The 16,709-nt window shown below is 30.9% G+C and overlaps 2 protein-coding genes across 2 annotated transcripts; both read left to right on the top strand.

Moving 5' to 3' along the window:
* Positions 1 to 6,587: 6,587 nt before the first annotated feature.
* LOC129285654 (BRASSINOSTEROID INSENSITIVE 1-associated receptor kinase 1-like) lies at positions 6,588 to 10,395 on the top strand. Its single transcript, XM_054921418.1, has 8 exons — positions 6,588 to 6,844; positions 7,422 to 7,554; positions 7,643 to 7,714; positions 8,362 to 8,505; positions 8,765 to 8,836; positions 8,949 to 9,020; positions 9,134 to 9,213; positions 10,034 to 10,395. Exons 1-8 carry the CDS (start codon positions 6,769 to 6,771, stop codon positions 10,054 to 10,056), a joined length of 672 nt encoding a protein of 223 aa, XP_054777393.1. The 5' UTR covers positions 6,588 to 6,768; the 3' UTR covers positions 10,057 to 10,395.
* Positions 10,396 to 11,173: 778 nt separating this feature from the next.
* On the top strand, positions 11,174 to 14,881 carry LOC129285605 (uncharacterized). The gene is made up of 2 exons (XM_054921353.1): positions 11,174 to 11,246; positions 14,514 to 14,881. Exons 1-2 carry the CDS (start codon positions 11,174 to 11,176, stop codon positions 14,879 to 14,881), a joined length of 441 nt encoding a protein of 146 aa, XP_054777328.1.
* Positions 14,882 to 16,709: the final 1,828 nt, after the last annotated feature.

Genomic DNA, 16,709 nt, shown 5'->3' with positions numbered 1-16,709 from the left:
TATTATAAGAATAGGATAGTACTTGTAATTAAGTTGGGGAAGGTTTTTTCATGAGAGCTCAAATTAAAAAGGACATTAATTAATTAAACTAACTAACCAAGAACAAATGAGATTAAAGATTCCGATTACTAGAATTGAATCATGTGGTTGCATATGGAAGTTGGAAATGCAGTGAAAAGGTTGGTGACAAGAAGGAGATTAAAATGAGCCCTCACATGGACTTTTTAATTCTATTTATTTATCATGTCAATATTTGTTCTCTCACAAGTTTCCCGTATTATATATCTTCCATTAAATATTACTGAAAAAAAATATGTTATTGAGCCCTTATATTTAATATGAATAAAATTAAAAATTTATTAAATTATTATATAAAGTTAATAAGTTTTAAAGTTTTTCTTAATTTTGATGAAAAACAATAAAGGCACATTATAACTTTCAAGCTTTATATTATTTAAAATTTTTCTTTGCACCTATTTGTTTTAAGCAGAATGAACAAGTTACATGTGTTTATAAGATGAATTTTTTTTATCATATAGATTCAATTAAGTATATTTAATTTTAATACTTAGCCTAGATCATTACCTTTTGAAATTAATCATTAAATAAAAGGTTTATTTTATATTAATTTTTAAAATAAAAATATTAATTAGAAAAATAAAATTTAAATATTTTTCTTGACAATTTTAAGCCATAATCAAGATATAAAATATTCAGGCACCATTTATAGTCTTTGAATAGTGTCCCCTAAACTCCAGGGATCCACACCTGGTTTGAAATTTTAAGTAAATAAATTTTTAAATATAATTTTTAAAAATGATTGCATAATCAAGCGGGAGGGTGAGTCAGCATCAAACTTGCATCTAAAGCTTAAAAATAGTTGCAATATTTACAAAGGTCACAAGACTGCATTTCCTTTGTCCTTTTCCTTTTTTCCTTTCATTTCCTTTTGTTTTTTCCTTTTTTAACAATTTTTTTACATGACTATCTATGCAGGCCAAATTCAGATGTTATCAAGCTCAATTAAATGTAGCTCTCAAAATGTATTTTCTTTCTTCAATGACAAAACAATTTTAATTCATTGAGTAAAATTACAACGGTCACAAGACAATTTGAACCTGAAAAACTTTTATTTTTCTTTTAATTTTTCACAAGTATTTCCTTTTTGAAAATAATCATATCCGAGACATTATCTGACATTACATGCGAACACCTCTTTCAACAACATTATAAGGTATTAACTGCTTTTATTAGACTCAATCTCATCAGTAATCTTTTAATTTTGTTTCAAAGCAGCAATGACAACTGTTGATAATTGGGCCTCTTTCCCTTGATTTTGTACGAGCCCAACGTAGATTCTAAACTACAATCTACACAGTTTTCTTATATGACGTTTACCCCAATGCAATTATAATAACATAGCAACAAAATTATCTTAAAAGTAGTATTCATATTAAAAGTCATGCAAATACAATAAGTATTAATTTGTATGGTAGTAATTGAAACTATACAACTAAAATTATTTCTCAGGGTGCAAATGAAAAATTTTATAAGTGAGTCAGGATTAAAATTAAATTTCTCTTGAAGACATGATGTGTAGCTTTCACATTTTACCTCATGACATGGTCATGAAAGCAATGATGTGAAAACCGAATCAGATCGGACAATCCGACTGATTCAACTGTCACTCGTTAAACAAAACGGTCTGATCCAACCAATTGAACTAATTTAACATTTGGACCAAATTAACCTGAGCAGTTTTAAGAGAACTAGAGTTGACCTAGAAACCAGAGCGAGTCAACATGATTCAAGCTTAAAAAATTAAAAAAAAGAAAAAAAAACTTAAGCTTAGTCACTCAGACTGACAATTTTTTTCTTTAATCTCTATTTTTCTTCTATCTTCTTTGCTCTAATTTATAATCTCTCTTCCTCCACAGCTCATGCTTAATCTTTGAGCTCTCCTTTAGCCTCTCTGCCTTTAGTTTTAGCGATCTAACCTTTAGTATCGAAATTAAAAGCTCAAGAGTCATGATATGACGGCATGTCTCCACCTCTAGCATTTTGCTAAGAGATCATGAGCCCATATTAACATGCCTCTGCCTCCAATTCTAGCTATCTAGGCATTTAGTCTTTGGTATCGGGATGCCAAGCATTATCAATAAATTAACATTTATTTATATATTTGTGTATATAAATATTATTTTTATTTAATTTTTATGTCACCGATTCAGTTGCCGGTCTAACCTATTGAACCATGAAAATCGTGGCTCATTGCTTCTTCTGGTTCAACATCTGATCTGGCTTTTAAAACATTACACAAAAGTGTATCCCAAATTGACTTTTATAATTAAATAATTAATTAATTAATATAGATCTTTTAATTCACATAAAGTTTGAGAAATAAACGACAGGATTTATAATAAATTATGCATATTATAATAATAATTTTTATAATACTAAGCATGCGTGAGAACGAAGGCTTAGTGAAAACAATGATAATTAATAACTTGATGTTGAAGACACTTTGAGAGGTCACTTTATTATTATTATTATTATTATTATTATTTATTTTTGCCCCCCTCACTCGTGACACTCGCTTTACACTGATCACATAGATATTTGGGACTTCCTTTTTGTAAGATAGTGAGTGTCGTTTGTTAGTTAGCTAATCCCGCATCCAGTTATTTCATTTCTAGCCACAAATTAACTATATAATCATGAATCAATAACATTGATTTGATCTTCGTGATTTGACTTCCCATCCTCACATCACGTGTAAATAATATATATTAAACTCTTTACTTGAGGTGAAAGCAAGGAAACTGATCAGGGAGCAATTATTTTTATACGTACACAAATTTTTTTTTTTTCAATTGAGATCAAATCTGAAAAAAAAGAGAATAACAGAAAAATTTTCTTGAAATATAAGAATTTTCTATGAGTACCTTGAAATGACTTAATCACTGTAAAGTATCAAGAGGCTTCTCTAAGATTAAATTTTAAAAAAATATACTTGCAGATTCTTATAATTTCACTCAATTTTAAATTAAATTTTTATAATTTATTTTGTTTTAATCAAGTTCTTATAATCTCATCTATTATATAAATTGACATATAAAGATTAAAATTAATAATAAATTACTAAATTTTATAAAACAAAAATACTCTAGAATTTTGCAGAAAATTCAGTTAAATACTTTCAGCCAAAATCAAAAAAAGAAAATTTCATTTAATCCATTGTTTATTTTTTATTATACTTTTTTAATGAAAATTATATATATATCTATATATATTTAAAAAAATCTAACTATACAAATTTTGAATTATAAAAATTATGTAATTAATTCTGTAGTTATATAATCATTTAATAAAAATATAAAAATTTTTAATTTTTTTCAAAGAAAAAGTGTAAGGATTTTAACTTTAAGGGGTTAAAAAAATTAATTGGTTAAACTATAAGAACTCAATTAAAATAAAATAAATTATAAAAATTTAATTTAAAATTGAGTAAAATTGTAAGGATATGTAAATATATTTTTCCTTAAATTTGTTCATAAAATTACCTTCCTACCCCCATCCAACTCCTTCCCTTGTACCGGTTCCAACTCACTTCATGTTTCTGTGACACCGGCGGAAGTGATTTAAGCTTTTTACTCTCCGTTGGGTACGATGAAGCTTTGTTGCTTTCTCCTTCGTCTCATCACGACAACGAACCTGCAACACTACCAATAGCCTTTGAAATGCACCAACTTGAAGTGCTTCAATCATCAGAGCTTCTTCCACTTCATCTGTAGATCCATATTTGAACAACTTCCAAGCAGCAGACATGCAATAATATGTTGCCAAAGCCGAAACTCCCAAGATCTTGTTCACCCATGCAGGGAGGAGAAGGTCCAAACAGGGGATTCTCCTGGCGACATAGTCTCCTTAAAAGCCCATATTATTACGAGGACAAACGTTAACATACGTGGACGCAATGAAAACCCCAACATTGGCCACTACGAACATCGAAACCACCCATGAATTCCATTGAGTCTCTGAAAAAGCTAAAATCGCTGCGGTCACTGTTACAAGGAGAGAGAGAGCGCATGCGAGGGAGGAGAGGGAACAGGATGAGTGAGCGTGTTGGATTGAGGGTTAGTAAGGTAATTTTGTAAAAAATTTAATTCCAAAGAAGTTGCTTGTTATTCTAGAGTGATTAGGTCATTTCAAGGTATTCTTCTGGGATTCTCATATTCCACGTTAATAATAAGGGCCATCTTGCATCAATTTAAAATGTTAAAAGAAAATATTGTATTAAAAATGAGTTTAAGACCTTAGACATTTTTATACATAAAATTTAAAAGCTAATTTGTAGGTATATATCTACAAAAAAACATAATCAACACCTATCTAAAACAATCTCATCTTGCTAGCATTACAATGGCTAAAATATATAAAATTTTCATAAACTTTAATACAATTGCATAGAACTACTCATTTTCAGAGGTTTGAAATTAATTTTTTTAATTTTTATTTTTATACCATAACTTTTAGTTATTTTATTAATAAAAGTTGACATGTTTTTACTACCAAAAGGCAGGCAATATCTCATGTAAAATCCTATACAAGTTAATAATAATTTCATGATAATTTTATCTTTATTTTTTATTGTTAGTGGTGCATATTTTTATTGTTTTAAAGAATAAATTTTTATTTATATGATTCTTTCTTAAATTGTGCTAAGAATAATTAATTTTTTTTTCATGTTAGGTATTATGTATATCTCATTAATCTGATATGATAATTTCTATTAATATGATGACAGGGTTATTAATGATAGAGGACTTTGAGAATAAAAATAATATGTTAGGGAGGTTAATTATGAATGTTTAAAGGTGAGAGGAGTTATGTATAATTGTATCGAAGTTTAGAGTGATTTTGTATATTTTAGCCTAATTAAATACAAAAAAATCAGTGTAAAAAGGCCTACCTATTATTTTGTTTTAAAAAAACGAAACCCAATCATTAATTATATGTATTCTTTTGGCAAAAAAAAAAAAAACAAAGAAAGAAAGAAAAGAAAGTCATGTGTATTCTAAATGCATAATACTTGCAAATGCAAGGGATGATTTGAAAGGAAAACATACTATTTTAATATTTAATAAAATCTTAATTTATTCAAAGTATTTTATATTTTGAGATAGATAAACTCCTTAAAAAATTTCTTATAATTTGAAACAGAGATAGTATGATGTATTTTAATTTTTATATAAAAAAATAAAGATTTTTCTCTTTCAATCTAAGAATATTAAATATTAAATATCAGCACCTCTTCAAAAAAATTTGAAAATTCACTAACCAAACTCCCCTTGATATTTTTATTTTTTTTGTAGTAATTTTTATTTTACTTTTAATAAAACATTTTCGTCCAATTTGATATCAATCAGGCCCATTATTGTGATCGTTCACAAAATGATATGGCATCTTGTACCAAGTAAAGTCACTATATGTACCAAAAACATTAAAGTCACTATAACAAACAGCAGGCCCATACAATTTGGTCCACATAGAGAGCATTTTACATGTGATTCAGGGAAAAAAAAGACAGAAACCAGATCAAATCCTGCTGTCAATAAGAATTTTTTTTATTAATAGGCCATATATAAATACTTCTGTACGCATTCTTTAAATCTAAATGCATATTTTGTGGCCCACCCAACTAACCTAAACTCTGTTTTTATAGCCAAAAAAAAAAAAAAAACAGAGAGAGAGAAAATCCCTGCTCGCTTTTATATTTTGAAAAAAATTCTGCTTTTCTTACAAGCTCAATTACATCTTGAATTTTTAAACCATCGTATTTTTTTTCCCAACCTGAACCACTTGATAGAATTCACATCAAGTTTATGTATTTTTAATTTAGGTTCTAATCATTACCATTATATTTGAAAACTTTAATACACTGCCTAGTATTACTCCTACTTTTCTTAATTCTCTTTTCATCACTTGTCACTCGTTTGGCTTGCATTTCCTCCAGTAATGGGATAAACATATATCAATGTGAAATTTGATTGAGATAGATTGTTTAAAATGTAAATAATTAGGAATTTAAATTGGTACTCAGTACTTGAGCCTATACAAAACAACCTAAAAACAACTTGTTAACACAAACCTAAATATTTTAAATAGGGAAAATAATAGTTAGGTTACAAAAGAGGGAAATAATGATAGATAAATCTTCAAAAAAAATTTTAAAAAATAATTATAAATATTAATTTAAATAGTTAAAAATAAAAATTTTAGTTGTAAACAAAAAAGTAATATTCAAAACTTAAATATTTTATTTGCTAGCTATTGACACATATAAATTTATAGCTGTTTGAATTAATATGTAACACCATTTAAAAAAAATTATTAAAAATTTAACTGCTGTTAAATATGGGAATTTGGTATATATTGTGACTTGTGAGTTGTGAGGAAGGTTGACTTTGAACATTACTCAGCAATATTTAACTAAGGAACTTCTGGAAATTCCGTTGAAGAGAAATTGAAGTTCAACATTTTTATTTATAAAATAAAAGGAGCCATAAACTACGGCAACGAAATTGCATTGCAGCGTCTAGATGTTAGAATTTTCAAGCGTTGGGTCATAGATATGACTTGCAATGCAGAACCATTCAACTGCGACTTTATTCTGTTCATTTATATGAATGCAATATATATATATATATATATATATAATATAGCTGAAGCTCTTGGAAATGTAGTGTAAGAAAGAAGATAGGAGATATGAAGATGGGTTGGTATCTTCTTTTGGTGATTCTAGGGTTTGATTTGGTCCTTAATGTCTCTGGCAATCTGGAAGGTGAGTGGTAACATTTGGGTCTTACGATACTTTTTGGGGCTTTAATTATACTTCACAAACATCTGTTCCCAATGGATTGATTCTTTAAATAAGCTTCCCCTGCAGACTTTTTCTATTTGATTCTGTGTTGTTCATCTGATTACTCGCCTTTCAGCTGTATTTTTGCTAGTTAGTAAGAAACCAAACTGGGCAAACATGAACAGGCTTTCATATATGGAGTATATTTTATAATATTTCAGCTTGGGCTCTTCATCATTCAGCTTGCGTGTTTCCTTGATCATAAAGTGGCAAGTTTACTGTTGGTTTATTGTTTGGGACCAGAGGGTCTCGTTGATTCCAATTCTTTGTGAGATTATCTCTGAATGGCAATTATTTAGGAGTATATGGCTATGGCTAACCTCTAGTAAGTTGGCCTTACATGCTTCTTCTTGTAACTCTGCATATTTCCCATAACAACATTTTGACATTTGTGTGTTCAATAAACTGATGCAATGAGCCTTTTAATTATTAACGTAAGTCGAAGTATGATTGGACATTAAGGACATTTTAACCTAAAAATTGCTTTTCTCTAAGACAGGTGATGTGCTGTATGCATGGAAGACTAACTTGGTTGATCCTAACAATGTTCTCCAAAGCTGGAATGCTAGTCTTGTAAATCCTTGTACTTGGTTTCATGTTACATGTAATAGTGACAATAGTGTGACCAGAGTGTAAGTGACTTTTGTGTTAATTTTTACCTGGATTTGAGATTCTTTCTGCATGTATACTGGAAAATAATTGACTTGTGTTTTGTCATAGTGATGTTGGAGATGCAAGCCTTTCAGGTCAACTAGATCCAAAGCTTGGTCAGCTCTCAAATTTGCAGTATTTGTAAGTTAAGAACCGAATGTATCATTTAGTTAATTTGTCTCATTTTCTGATAACAAGATCTTGTTTAAGAATAATTTTTAATTGGTATTCCCCTCTGTTATCACCTGGCGGCTTCCTGAAATCTGATCTTATAAACAGTACTGCTATATTGAGCAAGCTGTCTATGAAGTATGAACTAAAGCTTAGAACTTTAGTGCATCTAATTAATTACCTGAGATTTAAGATTTTGGTAGCACCTAAACTTTCCTCTTGACAATGACTGTTTTTGATGAGGCATTCTCTATTTTTTTTGGCTCTTCCTTCTTCATCTATCCCCGTGTCTGAGTCCTGATGTCTAAATTCTTGAGTTGGTTTCTTTTGGCTATTAAAAAAAAAAAAATGATGATGATGAATTATTTAAGCACTCTGAAGAAACTACAGTTGATCAATTTGATACCAGTGCCAGCAATAATAGCTGTGGTTCTTAAGCCGATGTTATCACAAAGCTATTTTCTTACTTGTTTTAATTTTCACCACCTAGAAACATCAACTACTGATAGATTTCAAGGACTCGATCATTTAATCATGCTATGCTTTCTGATCTTCTAATTATGGTTTTTTGATTCAATACTTGTTCAAATCTAAATTTTCGTTGTTTTATACTCCAGGGAAGTTTATGGCAATGATCTAACCGGAATGATTCCGTCCACGCTTGGAAATTTGACGAACTTGGTGAGCTTGGATCTTTACTTGAATAGATTAAGTGGACCTATCCCAGACACGTTGGGCAACCTTGAGAGGCTACGTTATCTGTAAGTCATGCTTTCCTTAATCTCTCTGATCTACACATTTCATTTGCTTGTTTCTATGAATGAATCACTCATTTCTATATTTAATATATTTGTTCCACTGAGTATGCCAAACAAAAAAAATCTAGCATAAGTTAGCAACGCATTAATCATGTTTCTTGATAATTGTTGTATGTTGAATCGAGTACCATATTGAGCTCTCCTTTGTTCCACTATTAGTTTATTATCTAAAAGCACTAATTCTCTCTACTCTCTGAAACAGGCGTATCAACAATAACTTCTTGTCGGGAAGCATTCCTATGTCTTTGACTAATATTGCCTCTCTGCAAGTCCTGTGAGTGTTGCTCCAGGAGCTAGTTTTCTGTAACATAATGCAAATTTAGATAATTATTCCATCTTAAAATTTTCAAGATTGTAACATAAACCATTGTTATTGTTGAATCTAGTGATCTCTCAAGCAACAATTTAACCGGAGATATCCCAATCAATGGCTCATTTGCACTTTTCACTCCCTGGAGGTTTGTACTAATAATAATGTTTTCTTTTTTTTTTTTCTTTTAACTTTCACAGCTATTTTTGTGGGATCAAATGTAACAACTTTCCTAAGTAATTAATGTGTTCCACTTTACAGTTTTCGGAATAATCCAGGATTAAAACCACAAAAGTTCCCTCCACCTCCACCATTGTTTCAAATTGCACCAACTCCTTCAGGTTTGTGGATACTTGTTTTACTGCTACTTCTGTTATACTTCTTCCAAACTATAATATAAGATGTATTTTTAAAAGTTTTAATTGGTATAAAATATAGGAAATTGGGTAGATTTTATATATTTTTTCAATTATACTTTTACTTTATTATATTCCATTCAAATAATTTATCAGGGTGTTTTGAATAAGTCAAATATTATATTTATTCCACTTATTAAATGTACAATTGAAAAAATGTAAAAATTTTAGAAAATCAAAATTTTAACTAACTTTTTTGAGAAACATCAATTAATTAATTATGACTTATAGTGTGGTTTGGTGGGAGTATTTTGTTTTTGTTTTTTTGTTTTTTGTCTCCCAATCTTATGGTTGAAGTTTCAATTTCAAGTTATCTATAAGACTATACACCTTATCCATGTTTTTCATGCACAGTCAACGATCATATGAGAGAATATGATAGATAATCATACTCTAAAGATTTTTGCTCAACTCATATTTTCATAATGGACTCAATCAATAAATTGAGTCAATCATTTAACAGTATCACTAATAAATTGAGTCAGTTGTTAAATGTTTAGCTAACTTTTTTGTATGAAACTCATGTCTGACATTGTCTCATAAATTTTTTTAATAGACTTGATCTACTGGTTCTACTCAAGAATCCTTTTATTTTGATCTTGGTAGAAACTGAGAGATTCTTTGGAAGACATGATTAGCAAAGAAGAGATATATCTATTGAGAAAGTACTTATGAGTTTTGACATGCTAACAGGAAACTCTGTAACTGACTTGATTTGTGTGAATTATCAATTGTTCTGTTGCAGCTGGAGAACCCTCTTCTCCATAATCATCTCCAAATAATCATTATGTAGTGCTAGTTATGGAGTGGGCTTGCAAGTGATATATCTTCAATTCCATCACCATCTCCAGCATTGCCAAATTCTTGCCCTGTCTTTGCCTATTATCTATGGCTTCTGGGCTTATTTTGAATAATCTTTTTGTTTTAAGTTATGCACACGCGTGTGGGTGCATGTATTAATAAGCCGTTTTGGCATTGTTGTATATTTGTAGTCGTACCATTATGTGAGTGGTTTGTTAATTGCAATGGATTGTTCGAGATTATATATGGTTACAATTGGCTAAGTTTTCTACTTCCATTGAAAATGTATACATTTGTTCGGATCAATGTTTTAGCTTTTAAAAGTCATATTGGAGGGCAAAAAGATCAGGGAGTGACGGTTTTCATGGTTCAAAATTGGAGACATAATAATTAAATAAAAATAATATCATATATATATATATATATATATTATATGTGTGCATTAATTTTTCGCTAATGAAAATATAAAGGTGTTAAAAACACCGCAGTATCAACAAACCCACTATCCCAATGGTCATTAAACTGAACTCTTGCTCTTATACTTGGAGCAGCATATGTAAAATTTGGGATAAATTCATGTCTTATATAAGTTAAAAAGTTGGTAAAGGTGATTAAATATCCTTTTGGTGCGATAAATGGGCCCCCCTACCTGACCCTATTGTGAAGTATGCTTTCCACAACATTGATCCTATTCTCCATGTTAGAGTCCTTGATTTTTGTAACTTGGTTGGTGGTTGGAATTTGAATAATTTAAGACGTTTTCTCCACCCTGAAGTGATCAAGCATGTTGCACTCATACAACCGCCTAATCGGCATGGTGATAATGTGATATTCTCACTCCACTAAATCCAATTAACCAATACAACTCATGATAATCAAAGGATTAACTCAAATAGTGATTTTCAAGGTTTAGTTCAAAAGCAAGGGATCTCAAGTTTTCTAAATAACAATGAGTTTAAATTAATCAAAACCCTTTATATCAGAGTAAAAATAAATTTTGGAAGCATGGGATATCTCAGAGGAGTGAAAGAAGTAAAAAACGATTGAAAAACAAAACATGTGCTGTGATACAAGGCAATACACCATGGCTTATGCACATTGCGTTGCGGCTGTTGCTTTCTGTGTCATGTACCACGGCTTAGGTGCCATGCGCCGTGGTATGTTGCACAAAAATTTAACTGATTCTGCTGTTATTTGATAGCAAAATTGAAGAACTTTTGATGTGCCTCGATTCCCTGTCCAACAACCAAATGACGTGATCTAGGTGTCTACGGAAAGTCCTTTACATGAATTAGCTAATGGGATGGGTTCCACTTTCAAAACAAGTCACATTAAGAAGTTAGACACCCAAACACATTTTAACTACTTTTCATAACTTTCATACAAAATGGGAGTCTAAAATCCTCAATAAGTGCCAAAAGCTTTTCCTAACACTTAGACCATGTCCATTAGACTTAAGACTGCCAGTATAATACGTCACAAGCACTAAAACAACATTATAACAAGAATTCACTCCTTAACCCCATTTTACCAAAAATAGAGGGGGAGGCAAATTGTCATCACTTTGCATCCAATTCAATCCAAACATATTCAAATCATCATTTCTATAATTGCACTAGTATTTTGGCCTTACAAACATATATATCTCAATATACACAAATACTCAGGGCCTAAAATATAAATTTAACATTCGTAATAACAAAATAGTGCAAGTGTGATGGTATACATCCTAGAATTGGCATTTATATACTATTACACAAAATAAATCTAAGTTAGAGGTATACAGTAGTAATATGCTAATTCGTAGCCTCTTGAGCTTTCTCCCTTTCTGCACCAGAGTTAGAGCCTGAAAAGTGTTAAATGAAAGGGATGAGTCTAGCTACTTAGTAACTAAGATTAAACATATCCTATACAGTGATATATCAATTATAAACCAAGTACATGCATAAGAAACCAAGTATGTAAAACATGCTCACACATATCATAACTTGTCATTTATCATTTAATAACTTCTTTATCTCACATCTACTAGGTGCATTGTCACCATATTCTCAGACATGTGATCATAACCCATTATTCACACGACTTGTCACAACTTAACATATGTGATATGTCATATATTTACTTAGGCAATGATCAACCAACCTTATACCTTCCTTATTTCCTCAGACTGAAACCATTGGCTATAACACTGAATAGGGTTTTGTCTGTGTGATTGAACTACCCAAACTCACCAATCGTGAGGTGTAACCAGGCCAAAGATCACATAACTCACTTTCAAACCATAGCTTCCCTCATTCTCAAATCTCTGGGGTATCTCATACCCTAGGCTATTCTCCTCATTGAACTAGTGGAGATAGCTAGGTTTTAGTCCCTCGATAAACTATGTAATAGTCCCTCGACAAATTGTGGGATAAGGCTATATCCTCGTATAATGAAGGACAACCTAAATACCATATGGATTTCTCTCTTCTCCCAATCCTTAGGAGAACTCCTGCCCACTGATCATGCCATAGACAATACTCACTCTTTTCACTTTTTTCTTTACTCATTATCAATATCAACATATTGGACTCACGACTAAGGGCTACCCAAGTGTACATCAATTTCTTATCCTTCACTTATATCACATATACCTATTTTTCAATCACAATTGCTCATCTTTATCAAATTAATCAATTTACTACTCATTTACAACACATCATCACATTCATCTTTCTAAAGACATATGCATATTCATAGTTCAAAAACATTTTGATATAACATTTGCATTTCAAACCACAATAACATTATGCATATTAAATTTTCATACACTCATTGAGCTAATACATGGTTTCACATTAAAAATCAAACCCATACCTGTAACATTCACAATTCACATTTAACAATTAATTAACAATCAATTAACATATAACTACCTAAAGTAAAGTTCCCTCGGTTACCTCAAACCTTTGAGAGATCAAAGGTTTACCTCTCAATCTACTAGCTTCCAAGCTTGAATTTTTCAATAGAGCTAAACACTATAATCAATCAAGTTGAATTTCATCAACATTACCATCTCAAGTATTAAACCCTCAATCTCTACTTCTAAATTGCCTAACATTCACTCCATAAGAATTTGAGCATATCCCTAGGGTTTATTAATTGCCTTTAGTCCCTAATAACATTAATAAACCATTAAATTTCTATTAATGGCATCACAATCTTCCAACCACCTATAATAAATGAGATTTTTGGATATTAATGGTGCTCAATAACCCAAAACACCAAAAATTCATTATACTAGGTTTAAATACTTTAATATACTCCCATTAACTCCATTTAAGTCAATAAATTCAGACCCATAATTCATATAGACTGAAAATCCACTTCCACTATCAAAGCCTAACTATGAACTCATAAATGTGGAAGAAATGGAGAGATTAATGAGTGTGATACTTACCTTTGGTGTTTGTAGCTTTCAAAATACTCTTAATGTCATCCACAAGCAAACCTAGCAAAGCTTGGTGCGTCTCTTTCATTCTCTCTATTTTTCACATTAGTTCACGTATTAATTCTGTGAAATTCGCATCGCGTGTTGCGGCACTTGTCCCTACGTGCCGCGGCATGTGGTATAGAAAAGGAAATTCTCGCCTGATGGCCTCATGTGTTGCCGCATGTGGCACAGAGGCTGTTTAGCTTGTTTTTCTTCACTTTTTTAGTCCCCAAGTGGCCCAATTTCACTTTAAACCTAAATTATATCTAAAAATCTAACTAAAAACACTTATTACTTTTCTCTGACCACACCCCACATCAACTTACTTAATTATCTTTATTAATCTTAGTAATTTAGGGAATTAAAAATTAAGATGTTATAAATAATGAAGACACTCTTATTTGGAGACCTTCTTCTGATGGTAACTTCTCCATCAAATTTGCTTACAAAGCCTTGGAGGTTCGCTAAACTCAGAAACAATCTGACATCTGGTCCAAAATCTGGAAGTGGCCAACTTATGAAAAAATTAAATACTTTTTCTAAAAAGTTGCTTGGGACAATCTTCAAGTCAATTTTACTCATTTTGATGAGAATAATTATCAACAATGTGTTTGCCCTCTTAGTTGTAACTCTCCTGATTCTTTGATTCATATCTTACGGGATTGTAAGGAAGTTAAAGAGGTATGGTATAAATTAGTCAATCCTATCAAACATAACACTTTCTTTTCTTTTTCTATACAGGATTGGATAATTTGGAATGCTAAAATTGAGACTGGCAGACTATGTACAAGAAAATTGCCATGGAAGAAACTTTTTGCTTAGGCATGCTAGAACATATGGAAAGCTAGGTGCAAGAAAGTCTATTCAGAAGATGCTATCGTAGATAACGACATCACCTTCTCATGCACCCAAAAAATTATTAATGACCTAAAGCTTTAATATAAAGTAGATCTTCTGAGCAAAATCAACAACAAAAATGAAACGAGATGGAACATACCAAGTACGAGATGGGCTAAACTTGATGTTGATGGTTCTACCAACTTTAATGGTATAGCTGCTTGTGGAGGACTTATAAGAGATGATAAGGGTAATTGGATTAAGAATTTCTCCAAAAACCTTGGCTATCAACCCAAAATAGCTGCTGAACACTTAGGAATAATGGAAGGGCTGAACCTTTGCTGGAATGCTAAGCTCACCAGAGTAAATGTCTATTCAAATTTTGTAGAGGCTCTATCTCTCATTGATTGCAACTTCATTGATAGCCACCCTCTCTCAGCTATTATCACAAACATTAAGAATATCATCATGCAAGATTGAGAGATCACAAACATTGGCTATCAACCCAAAATAGCTGCTGAACACTTAGGAATAATGGAAGGGCTGAACCTTTGCTGGAATGCTAAGCTCACCAGAGTAAATGTCTATTCAAATTTTGTAGAGGCTCTATCTCTCATTGATTGCAACCTCATTGATAGCCACCCTCTCTCAGCTATTATCACAAACATTAAGAATATCATCATGCAAGATTGAGAGATCACGTTTGATCATATTTATAGAGAAGCTAATAAATGCACTAATCTTTTGACCCATAAGGCTGATGTTATGTATTTGATAGACCGCCTAATGATTGTAAGAGCTTTATAACCTTTGACTTGACTTAATTTTGGTCTATTTGCATGGTTTAAATTGTGACCTTGTATTCAAAAAAATAAAACACCACAATATGTAAACTTTATATTTGCTAGAAATTTATTTTCAAGTGGTTAGCACAAAAAATATATCAAAGTGAACAAAGGAATGCCATTTAAATGCTTTCCACCACATAACTATGCACAATCAATTACTATATTTTTTTAATATGAAGTCATCGATAAATTGTACAAGAGTAATTACGATATGTCTAAATGCATAAAATTTCAATACCAATATGGTGGATTATAAAAAAAAAATTTAATATCTATATTATCATTAGGAATCTGTTAAGTAAGCTAATCTCTATATTTATTAACTTTTCTAATTATATAGTTAAAGTGAATCAGTTGAATTCCCAATCAATCATTTTAGACCATTTGCTTTTTTCGCATTGGCAGTCACATATATATAGGCGTTAAATAGGAGTGCTCTCTCTCTCATTTATTTTCCCTCTACTTTTTCCCAACTTTTAGGCAAACATTTACTTTCTCTTTGACTATTAAAACTTCCCACGCAACCTTGCATCTTCTTTCTCATCTTTTTCAAATTTTTTACCCCCCCCCAATTTTTCACTTGTCTCTCTCTCACATTCATTTTCTACTCACTCGGTTTTCCATTCGTCATAACTTTTTCATTTAGTCATTTTCTCATCAATCATCTTCCTTTGTATGGGATGAAGGAACAGGATCAAGAATGATCTCACTTTGTTCTTCCTTCCCATATTTACTAGTTCGAACTTAAGTTTTGTGATCAACTTCTTTAATTTCGATCATTTTGTTCAAAATTTTATAACTTGATTGGTAAGTTTAATTTCTACTCTTGTTTAAATGATCACAAGCTTTACCTAGAATGACCATAATTTTAATTTCATCTTCCACTTGTCTGGTTTTCCACTACTTGCTCTAGTTTCAGGTCCAAAATTTGGTTCTAAACAGCCTAACCTGATCTTTCCACTAAAATGGGTAATGGCTTAATGCTGCAAAACAAGCCACACTCCCTACACTGGTTGATGGCTGGATCGATTTGACCATCAGGTTCAGACCTTAAAACACCACTCTTGATTTTTTAACTAGTATATTATATGTTTAGTTTTTCCTTTGGATATTATGCTTTGTTGGTCAAAATATATCTTTAGACAATGTACCATAAAATGGTTTTCTTTCACTTTCATTTTGGAACAAGTTTTTAGTTAGATGATTTCTCATACATTAGTTATTTCTTTCCAATGGTGCCTCGCCAAACATACTCTCTATTTTATATATACTGCAAATAACCATAAAATATTCTAACTTAAAATTATTTTCTAGTTTTGGAGTAAACATAAATATACTATAATGAGACATTTTGTAAGTAATCTAAGTCTGTAAGCATATTTATATAACTATTTGATATTCGCAATTCGAATGATTAATTTAAATTTGATAACATGATTATTGATTATAAGCTCAAATGG

The sequence above is a fragment of the Prosopis cineraria genome, unplaced genomic scaffold (genome assembly GCF_029017545.1).
Source record: "Prosopis cineraria cultivar Desert tree isolate PC_DT_omini unplaced genomic scaffold, ASM2901754v1 PC11, whole genome shotgun sequence".
Classification (NCBI taxonomy): Eukaryota; Viridiplantae; Streptophyta; class Magnoliopsida; order Fabales; family Fabaceae; genus Prosopis; species Prosopis cineraria.
The sequence above is the reverse complement of the archived record's forward strand: the minus strand, read 5'-3'. Positions and strand labels throughout refer to the sequence as shown.

Coding starts and splice junctions, on each gene's coding strand:
- LOC129285605 (XM_054921353.1), top strand. CDS start 11,174: ATGGCTTATGCACATTGCGTTGCGGCTGTTGCTTTCTGTGTCATGTAC. Junction 11,247..14,513: donor CTTAGGTGCCATGCGCCGTG/GTATGTTGCACA, acceptor AATATAAAGTAG/ATCTTCTGAGCAAAATCAAC.
- LOC129285654 (XM_054921418.1), top strand. CDS start 6,769: ATGAAGATGGGTTGGTATCTTCTTTTGGTGATTCTAGGGTTTGATTTG. Junction 7,715..8,361: donor CTCTCAAATTTGCAGTATTT/GTAAGTTAAGAA, acceptor TTTATACTCCAG/GGAAGTTTATGGCAATGATC. Junction 9,021..9,133: donor GCACTTTTCACTCCCTGGAG/GTTTGTACTAAT, acceptor TCCACTTTACAG/TTTTCGGAATAATCCAGGAT.